Raw genomic sequence first — 11,323 nt, forward strand, 5'->3', positions numbered from 1 at the left:
CCATTTAAAAATACAAATATGTGGTCATAGATGTATCACTACATGTTTGTTCTTGGTTGGTAAGTTGCTTTTACAGTGCTGTGCATTGTTTGTATTATTTCTACTTTTTTCTTTCTTTTTTATGGACATGTCATTTTCAGCTGATGTACTCTTCAAAAACATGCTTCTAATTTTTGGAGTGCAGTTCAAAGTGTGAGTTCCTTTAAAATAGCGCAAATAGCTGTATTCTTGTATGTTTGTGCCCTCCCATTCTCTTGACACCTGCGTCATTAGTCCTTTTTTTAAAAAAACAATTGCGCTGCACAGCTGGATGTTCTGTTCATAGTGCTGGTGTGTTTGCTTTTCTGACTGCCATTCCAGTTGTCAAAGTAGTGAAATGGCAATGTTATTCACTGCCTGCTTCCTGCAGAACCAGATTGCTTTTTCGCTTGTGTCTTTGACAGGTTAGAAACGACACTGCTGTACTTCCTGTACACTTTCTTGAAGCAATGCAGTGACAGCTGAGTTATGGCAGGTGTCAACTGTGGACAAGGCTTTGCAAACATATTTTTCTCTCCCTCTTCACCTAATGACACTCTGACAATAATGGCTTCTGCAGTGGTCAGGAGAGTAGGCAGAATGTAGTTACAAGCATACAGATCCCATGCATTTTGTCCTTCATAGTGACGTGATTTCAAATACAACATCTGAAAAAAGTAGCTGAGCCAACATGGAAGAAATGTGTATATACAGTGTACAGTGTGTGTACATGTTAAAAGGATACCTTAAGGAGCTAGGTAGGATTTAAGCCCTTAAGCACAAAAAGCAATAGTTTAGTACAGATGCACAGAACATTTCATGTTTTTATTTTGATATTCAGTGAGGAGCTTTGTGAAAAAAACAAAACAACAAAGTTAACATACAGTATGTTAAATCATTCTATGTATCACATTATCAAATATTACATGCAGGTTGCAAGAATAGAAAAGGCTTTTCAGCAAAAACATAGGAGAAAACACTACGCAGGTCAAATGCAGTTTGTAACTCTGGAGGAAGGTCAAACACTAACCTTGCCCACTTTCACTCACCTCCGTAAAAATATCATGATTCCAGAGCACCCACTCACACATTATCATTATTGTCCACCTCATTATCACCCTTGCAGCAGCTCCCTGCCTCATTCCTCACAAAACGAGGTGGGGTTCAATCAGCCTCGTGTTCAGCCTCCAATTCCCTTAATTGGATGTATGGAGCCAATAAAGCAAGCTATTTAAAATTATGCATCTACTCCTTCTTAATTAGCATTTGGCCAGATAAATGAATTTATATTTAACAAAGAGGAATGAAGCAGAAAAATATAATTGATGGTTACTACCAACATGAGAGTGTGTATGACAATAACAATCATTTGAATCAGATTTTCTCTGTTCATTTTTGAATAGATGGTGAATGCTCCCCACCCCTCCTCCATTAATGCTTTCAACAGAAGGGTGCTCTTCCATCTGTGTCATTTCATTAAAAGCATAATTAATCTGAACACCACAATCCAAATTCAAATTGGAAGGCATGTCCGATTAAACTGATTTGTAAATGTGGAATTTAAATGATAACAACACGTAAGATTACAAATTGCTGGACTAATTGCATGCTGGTCTTCTAATGCATTGATTTCTGATAGTGAATAATTTCCAGTGTCACAGCCCTTCCTTATTGTTTGGCTGCAGAGGCTGAAGGAGTTGAAGCAGAGAGAGTTTGCTCGCAACGTCGCCTCGAAGTCCTGGAAAGATGAGAAGAAACAGGAGAGAGCTCTCAGAAGGTTACATCAGCTTGCAGAACTCCGGAAGCAATCGGAATGGTTAGTCCTCTCAGTTATGCAGCTGTCACACGGTGCTGTATCTCTTCGGCTATGAGACTGGGCTCAGATTGTATTTGTTTGAACAAGCTGAGAAATATGTTCTTGAAATATTTCATTTTTTTATGTACAGGTTGGATAACAGAAAATTCTTTTTTTTTTCCTTAACAATCCCCCGGAATATAATTTTTTTTTCACATATTATTGTTCAATAAATTGAATATTAAGCTAATTATTGAGTTTTGTTAGATTTTTAATGTTGACACAATGTAGATTTTTAATGTTAATGTTCGGCTTGATTTGTTTCAAATCATGAGACTTTATATTCTGTGCTTGAAAAATATCTTACATATACAGTAGATTACACATTAGCAATCTAGTACACTAATCTAGTGCACTCTTTGGGTAGCACATAGCACATGGAGTGACACATGTTGCTCATTTGCAATTAAGGAGACCCAGATGTTTAAACCTGTAGAATTTCCTGCAACACGTGTTCCTGCAAATAAAGGTTTTGTTTTGGCTTCTTTCAGCAGCAGGAGTTAGACCCAGATACATCCCTGATTAAATATTGTGTTCTTCCTTTATTCTTATTCTGTTGTAGATAATAACATAATTTTAATAAATGTGTAATTCACATTAGAAGAAAACAGAAGAGCTCCTTCTTAAACTCATTATGTGAAAAGACACAATTGCAATTTTAATTAAATTATTAAATTCTCATTATGTATATGTTGGTTGAGAAAATAAAATAGGACATTTTTATTGCTGTGTTCTACAGCACAAGAATAATAAATGTATTCGCTACAGTGGCAGTTCAGCGTAAGTGGGCGAATCAGAATTTAATGAACTGTAACTGACATGTGCATTGTATTCAGTGTTATTTTAGATTACTAACCACAGTGGATCATACAATAGTTTAAAAGCAGGCTATTGATGAATGACTCAATGTGGTAGGCTCCAATTGACTTTATTATTTCTATACTCTCACATAGACAGGACTCACTGAAAGGCCAAGTCGAATAATGATTATCCTGAAAAATCTGCTTATAGTTCATTATACAAAAAGCTGATAATTAAAAGGTCAAGTGAAACATGTAATTTTGTTAAATATGTGGTAAACGTGAAAAACGATAGTTGGTAAACTGTGTACTTAATACCAATGAAAGATATTTGATGTTTATGATTAATCATTTCCCTCCTGTAGACAATGAAGGGAAACAATAAAAAAAGGCCAGCAAAAGATAGGATACTTGGGATAATTCAAATCATGGGATGCCATATTAAAACTGTACAATGGTTTAGTCAGACTTCATTTAGAACATTGTGTACAAATCTGTTCACCTTTGCTGCTGTAATGGTAAAACGACTCTCATGACAATACAGAGAATGTTCTATTTTGTTCAGCTCAACTGGCATTCACCCAGCAAGCTTCACTTGGAGAGATTACTGCTCAGTAAAAAAAAACTTAAAGTTTTACAATGCAATGAAGCTACTGCAGGAGATAGCTATAGAAATCAGGTTTTCAGCCGCTTACATACAGTCTCTGGGTAGATAAGGGGATGAGGCACATATTCAGGAATTTTTCAGCCTCTTTGACCTTGGTTCTCTGACTAATGTTTTGATACCCAAGAACACTTGTTCCTGCTGTCTACGTACTGTATAGTACTCCTTCATTCTTTCCCACTCAAGAACCACATAGTGCAGTTCAGCCCTCTGGCTGCTCTGCCTTGCTGGGCCCTGTCAGTGCTCCAGAATAGGTCCAAAGCTGTACAACCAGGTATATTAATGGGATTAAGTGAATATTTGCCCATAATAACTTATTTTGTGCCTATTTATACGGACACAATTGCATTACTCAAGCAATCATGGTGAAATACAGTACCTTGCAACCATGATACACTAGAGTCATTTTGACTATTACAGAAGCAATATGTTACTCCATGAGTTAAAGAGTTTGTTGGACACAGGTGATAAGGCGATTTAGTTGGTTGAATGTCAAAACAAGAAAACCAAGAAAGAAATACATAGAAAGGAACAAATATGCTCCAATTATCATTAAAATAATAAAGTAGATTTGTGCCATTTACATGTTGGAGCAACGCTTTAGATGCAACCTTTGTACAGCATGTCATAGATATACTGCTTGTATGTCTTTCAAAAGTGGCGATACACACCATTATCCTGTGATTTTCACAGTAATTCATAACATTCATGACGTGCTATTAGAATAATGAATTTTTCCTGTTCAAATGTAATAGAAAAGATTGCATACTTTTTTGCTGATAACTCTGAATTTCTTGTAGCTAAAGCAATTTATTTTGATGCTCAGGATAGGTTTAATATTATAGCATGTGTTTATGTCTTTACTGTATCTGGAGAAACAGGCTTGTTGATTTACACAGTATTTTCTAAAAAAAAACTTTTTTGTGCACAGCACAGCTGCAACATTCCGAAGATCCCTTGAGGGACAAGAGTTGCTACAGTGTGATTACAGGTCGTCAACAATTAAAATCCAGTCTGTGCCACAAGCAAATGAATAGGTTGTTCCTGTGGTGCTTCTATATTTCCACATTTCACCTTCAGTGTTGCTCAATTATATTGCTTGTCCTTTACACCTTCTTTAAAGGTTCTAAAACTTCATGCTTCTTTTTATCCACAGTGGTCCTGGAAGTGGCCCAAAGTTCAGGGCCACAACAGTCACAGCTGAGGTCCAACAACAAGAAAAAGGCATCTCTGAGAAGGACTACGGAAATGGAAATCACTACATCTTTCTTTCCCATGAAGACAATGCCCCAAACAAAGCACCCAAACGTTCGCAAGACCTGCTTGTCACTAAAGAAAGGCTTCACATCCGAAATACCCAATTTGGCTTAAATTCAGCTTCAGATTACAGCAACCAAAGGGCTGGTGTCTCATTTTGCTTCTCTAAAAAGGCCCAGCTGAAGCTTGAGTCCTCTGCATCAGTTTTCAGTGACAACACAGAAGAATCCAACGACAGAGAAAATCCTCCAACACATAAAGTGAAGCAAACTCTTGAAACATTAAGATCTCCTAATCCTTTACCTGGAAATACTACACTAGATATTATGGAGGAAAGACATACAGAATATCAAACGGACAAAAAAATGCAAGAGAGCAAGGACAACTGCCTTGAATTCAACCAAATTTCTTCAGCACATAGTACAACTGATGACCAGTGTTTTCCATTAACAGTACCCTCAGGCTCGCTTGAGAACTCTGCTTTGGACAAAGAACTGAGAGAGTCGAGCTTAGGATCTCAATCAGAAACAGAAAGTAATGAACTGAATAAGACAAACTGTTTTGCTGTGAGTGATATCAGTCTCAAAGGTGGGCAGGCTGAGAGAGATTCAAGGCAAATGCAAAGAAAAACTCTTATACAAGAGACTATTCAAATGGAAAAAGGCACAGAAATTGTCTATGATACAGTCACAGTCAAAACCGAGGACTCTCAAAACAATGCCATGGAGGCAGATGATACATATTGTGTGGAAAATGTATATGGGGGTTGTGATGAACTGAATAAGAAAGTAGGTCCCTTCCTAAATGTTCTTAACAAAGATGGGTCAACTATGTTGAAATGGCCATCAGAGCTTTTACTTTATACAAAAACGGAGCCCTACATTTCATATAGTTGTAATCCTCTGTACTTTGATTTTAAGCACTCCAAAAACAGACAGAATGCTCATGATGACGTGCAGAATTCAAGTACAGAGATATGTCAGTTGATCGTAACTGCTGATGAAAACAATGATAGAGAGAATGACCACAGCAACTTGGATTCTATAGAGCTACAAACCCCGGGTCACCCAGAAAATAAATTTAATAACCAAACCAAGCCAAAGAGTACAAAACATTACAAAGCATGCAAAACTCCCAATCTTAAATTAGAAGCAGACAATACATCAAGCTCTAGTTGTAAGCACAATGTAAATTCCCAGTTGGAGCCTGAAGCATGCATAGAGTCTACATGGCTTAACATGTCACTAAGCAAAGGTGTGAGCACAAAAAGATATAGATTAGGAAAGCAATCTTTAAAGGATGAAACTTCAAATGATAGTGACCTAATAGATCAAAGTCAAAGAAATATAAAGCACTTGCTTCCCACAGTACTGGGTAAAAATCAAAAGCAAACATTTCTTAATATCAGTGGTAAAAATTATAGCGAAGAAACCTCTCCAGATCACATTGATTTAAAGGCAAACAATGATCATTTAAAATGCAACTTAAATGTTGGAGTTTGTGAAAGGAAAGGTTCCACTAAGTCTTCTAGTGAGAAGTCTGGCTCTTGGTGCAGCTTTTCAGATTTGGATACTGATACTGAGGGTGGATCCTATCGATCTGAAAGATGTTCATCCTCGTGTGGGTCATCTTACAAGTCATCATCAAAAAGAGACACTAGCTACTCCAGAACACATGGCAGCACTTCAAGCTGTAGCAAAACCTTTTCCAGCTACAGATCAAGTGATGACAGCTCCAGTGGTGACACAGCTCACTGCTCAGCAAGAGAACATGATTCCCATCAGGATTACAAGAGTGCCCACCGTCATAAAAAGAGGAAATACTCCACGTCGTCTGAGGATTCAAGTGAGATTGGCATTAACTTTAGCCACAGCATGAGCAGCAATCGAAAAAGAAACAGGAGGCAGTGGGCAATTTGTAGACGAAGCAGAAGTTCCTACAGTAGTAGCACTTCAGATCAAAGTACAGATCAACACAGTTGTTCTCGCCTGCGGTACAGCTCCAGCAGAAAGAGGCATCATTCTGATAAATCTAGATCTAAATCCAGACATTCAGGCAGTAAAAGCAGATCCATTGATATGCAATCAAATAGAGAGAGAGTCAGCTTCTTCTCTAGAGATCAAATGTGTTCTTTTGATTTTGAATCAAGCAACAGCATGGAGGTAGCAAAAGACATTGGAATCCAATCTAGATGTCAAACCAGCTATACTGCAGTGAGTGATAGTAGAAAGCATGCAAGAACTTCTCCAAATGCCAGTACTGTTGAGCAGTTTGTAAAAAAATCTCCAGACAATAATGATAAAAACATTATAGGCAAAAAACACAACAGTACGTCATCATTACCATTAATAGGAAAGCTTCCTGCTGTCAAAAGAAATGTTAAGAGAGAGGAGAATAACAAATTGAAAAGTAGTAACCGTGAAGCAGCAACTAACAGAACTCCTGTTGACCCCCAAGAATTTCAGAGTCCACTCCCAAATGCTGAGGGCAAATCTATATCAATGCAGAGCAAAAATCCGAAGTCAGATACACTACAGACTGAGAGGCAACTACAAGACCCTAAAGGAAGAGAGGAACTTGATGCAATGCCTCGGGCTTTTTCATCAGAGGCATGTGTTTTTTCCATTTTTTCAACAGAAAAGGAGAGCATCATGTTGCCAGACCCTGGTCAGAACTATCCCCAGGGGCAGTGGCCAAAAGAGTCAGCTTTTCAGGCTGGTACCCATTATGCCGAGGAAAAACAGGCTCAGATGGAAGAGCCCTCAAAATGTGTTTCACCCCCTCTGACTGAGCAGCCCATAACCTTCACTCCCGATGAAATTGATAAATACAGGTTGCTGCAGCTCCAGGCTCAGCAGCATATGCAGCAGCAGCTGCTCGGGAAGCACGTGAAGCTGCTCCCAGCTCATTCAGAGGTGCCGGGCTTCAGCCCCGTGCCAGCGTTTCAGTCCGTCCCCCTACCCCAACCAGGCCCCCTTCCCAGCATTCAGCACACGCTGCTGCAGCAGCGTGCGGTGGCATCCTTCGCTTCTGCCCTGAACCATCATCCTAGTCATCAGCCCCTGACTCACATTCACCCTGTGCCTCAGCCGCACTTTGCACCCATTTCTCTCTCTCCAATTGCCCCAGCTCTTTTCCCTGCCCACCCAGCTGCTCTATTGGCAGGCCACCCTTTTCATTTCATCCCGGCGTCTACCTTCCACCCAACCCATCTGGCCCTCCATCCTGTGCCACACAGCTCCCTCCTCCCCGCCTTACTGACTCCCAGCTCTGCTATGGCTGCAGCTGCAGCTTCAGGTCTCCATCTGCACCCCTTATTTCACCCGCTGTTCCCCGCACAGGACCTGCAGCACCACTCGGGCCCTAGCAGTTAAAGTCCTTGCACACTATGAACACAGTACATTAGAAACAGTAACAGAGATAGAGGTCAGTTATACTGCAGTAATTCCTGTGTTGAACTGGTAGTGTTTGACCCCGGACAACCCCATACAGGTTTGAGGTGTCAGTTGACTCCAGTCTTTGAGTCTGGAAGGCAAAATATTCCCTGTGCTTTTTGGTATACTTTCAAATGAAATCTACACACGACGTACAACTTCTTTCCAAAGGAGTAAGGTTTCCTGTGTATTACAGATGTGTGTCGTCTCACAGAGACCTAGTGAAATATTAGAATTAGCACTAGGAAAGGATGTCTGAAGGATCTTGATGTTTAACCTGGCCAAGTTAGTCTTCCCGATTTGTGAAGGTTTAAACAATTAATATTTTCAATGGGACTGAGCCCCGGCTGGAAGAAAACGCCTTCCCAGATAAATTTAAAAATCTCAAATGTTTTAAGTTTTTTTTACACTCATAATCTGTGAGCATATACAGTAGTATTGGACTTTCTTGAATGGCAAAGTATAAAATGTACATATACTGTACACTATATTTTTCCAGGATAGGAAATATACAGTGTTATCATTGTTAGGCTTGGCATTGGTAAGATCAGTGTGCAAGAGCCAGGTTAGAGGGGAGAAGACTGAGTCGAAGGATTCTGGCTTAGCAGCAGGTCTTAGCAGCCACGTTCAAAGTGTGTGGTTGTGATCAGGGTGGGGATAGTTCAGACTTTTAACACAGCATGCAACTTTACAATTGTCTTTTAAATTGAATGTAATAAGTTTATACTTAGCCGTTTACAGTACAATTATCATTTTATTAGACAATATGTAAAAATTGCTACATTTTATACTTCAATGTCAAATGCCACTGAGCAGTCAGCAAGTTATCAAAATTGCACTGACTATATCATATGATATGCTGCTTTTTAGGCACTCCCATGTAGGGGAATGTAGAATAATGCAATAATATTTTTTCCAATATATTTAAAGTCCTTCAATACCTTGAACTGTATTTATGTACTATGTACTGTACTTTGTAATGTAAATACAAATATTGCTGAGGTGAGGTGCACAACACTGTAAAATATTCTGTATCATACCCTTTAAATATACTTTTTGTTTACTGTTATTTTTTGCAGAGTTTTGTTAGTACCTAACATTAAAGTGTATGTAAAATAATGTGATAGAAAAGTATTAAAGATGAATGTTATAAAAAGAACAAGACATGATCCTTTGCCGCTTTGGTTCAAATGTGTGGGAGTGAATGTCTTTATAGGTGGAGACGGAGAACATTCTTATGAAATGTTGCAGGCACTTGCTGCTCACTCTGAGGGGTTTCGTATTGTTGAGCTCTTGATCTCACTTACATTAATACAAATAAAACGCAGAACAGCACCTAGTGTATAGAGACACAGAAAGGAAGAAAAATGGGCTGACATCCAGAATTATTTAGCCATTATTATGTTAGGATATTTGTAATCTGTGAAAACGGATTATAAAGACTGACATCTTAAAGAGCAAACACCATAAACCTATCATGACACTACTATTTAAGTTACCTTCTAGGAGAAAGTACAGGTAGATACATTGAATGCTCCTTATTATTAAACAAGTGCTGTGTAACTGCTGTTTAGTGGATTCAAAGATTACACAAAACCTAGTAGTACTGTTTTCTTTTCTCTGGTTCTTGTTTTGTTTCCTTTCCACGAATTTCAGTATGTGCACAGATATCCTGGAAAAGCCAAGACACCAGCATAGCTTTGCTCAGTCGTGGCCAGATGGGTCTGTACAAGCTTGGTCGAGCACCCAATCTCCAACAGTGTGGGTTAGCCAGCCATGTCAACCATATGCCAACTCCAGCTCGACCATCCATGTCTCTCAGTTTGTTTTTTATAAGTATACGTGTTCTGTTTTTTACTGTTTTGTATTTTTTGCATTATGATTTTCATGTGCAATTAAGATCTAGAAACTGAAATGTGGAAAAGAGATTCATACCACGTGTGTTTCAGACAATTTGCTTACCGTGTCTGAATGGCAAAGCTTACACCCACCCTCAATATGAGGGTGAAAAAAAACAGCTTTGTCCATGTGGAAATTACATTTCTGTAATGGAAAATGATTTAAGGCGTTTCCAAGGATTAATTGTTTTCTTTTTTTTTTTCCTTAGATGCTGCAATTTGTTGATTGGCAATCAGAGGATTTAATTGAGATCTTAGAAGTTTTTAATATTTTTTCTTGTATGACTCCTACATATAACAGAAGCCCCACTGCCCTCAATTTTCCAGCTTAATTAAAAACTAATGATTGGAACTGAAATGCTGTACTAAAATAAGAGGTAATCAGATGTAGGCATTTGTCCTTCCTATAGCTCAGTGGTCTGTATCAACACTTGTTTCCGACTTTTCTGACTGCTAGAATTAAAAAAAAGAACGGCAATAGCAGTTTGATAACAGTTTTTAGTCTTTGATTATTTCTTTAATTGTATAAAGTTGCAGACTATTCTGCCTATCTGACTAGTTTGACTTATATATTGTTCCCGGGAAAAATATGTTTACAGTGTTAATCAGCATCAAGCAACATAACATCTTTGCCAGAAAAAGGGATGCTAATTCACATATATCTAAAATTCCTAATTTGTTACATACTGATTAATTCTATGTAATACTTTGGCCCAAAACAATCTTAATAATCCAGCATGTCCTGTGAAAGCTATATATATGTTTTTGCAAAGACATGATAAATGGTATTTTTTTATTTGGAATCATTAGTACTCTGTTTTATACACATCACTGTATCAACACTATATGAATGTTAACTATGAATGCTGTCCTGCTATAAACCCAGTTTTCTGAAAAGCCATTCACCCTTTGACATGAGAATTTCCACTGCAATTTACTGTACAGGAGAGTAAGTGCCTATTGGTGGTCCTGTGTTTCTTGTTGACAACACTACAGTCATATAAGTGCCCAGCTAGATCCAGGGGTTGCTATAATGGTGGAAAACTGGCCAACTCAGACACAAACAACCTCAATTGACTAGCTACATGTCACTGCAGAAGTATCCTGATCAGTCAGCGACTGACATAAAAAAGACATAGCTTTACCCAAAGTTGTGAGAATATGGAACAAGCTAACAAGCCATGCTGTTGAAGTCAATACACTGGTTTCCTTCAAGTACTATAACTGCTGGATGAGATCCTTGGACAAATTAATCAATTAATTGCAATTAAAATGAGCTAGATGGGACTAATGGCCTCCTCTCATTTCTAACCCTTCTTATATTCTTATAGCCATGGTGATGTCTATATCATGGGGCTCATTCTATATGCTGAGCCCATGCTGAGGGAACCCCAGTT

General features: G+C 38.5%; 1 protein-coding gene across 3 annotated transcripts in view; it reads left to right on the forward strand.

Annotated features, from left to right (window-relative positions):
- LOC102685259 (zinc finger protein 804A) overlaps positions 1-10,663 on the forward strand; it is a 125,481-nt gene extending 114,818 nt beyond the window's left edge. For 2 of the 3 annotated variants that reach the window (XM_015358226.2, XM_015358227.2), the window contains exons 3-4: positions 1,704-1,834; positions 4,494-10,663. In XM_015358226.2, coding sequence (XP_015213712.1) covers positions 1,704-1,834; positions 4,494-7,968 — 3,606 coding nt within the window. In that variant the 3' untranslated portion in view covers positions 7,969-10,663. Of the gene's footprint in view, positions 1-140; positions 193-1,703; positions 1,835-4,493 lie in introns of those variants that run through there. The other variant, XM_069194787.1, reaches the window with a different exon arrangement.
- The last annotated feature ends 660 nt before the right edge of the window (positions 10,664-11,323 follow it).

Source organism: Lepisosteus oculatus, chromosome 10 (genome assembly GCF_040954835.1).
Source record: "Lepisosteus oculatus isolate fLepOcu1 chromosome 10, fLepOcu1.hap2, whole genome shotgun sequence".
In the NCBI taxonomy this organism is placed as follows: domain Eukaryota; kingdom Metazoa; phylum Chordata; class Actinopteri; order Semionotiformes; family Lepisosteidae; genus Lepisosteus; species Lepisosteus oculatus.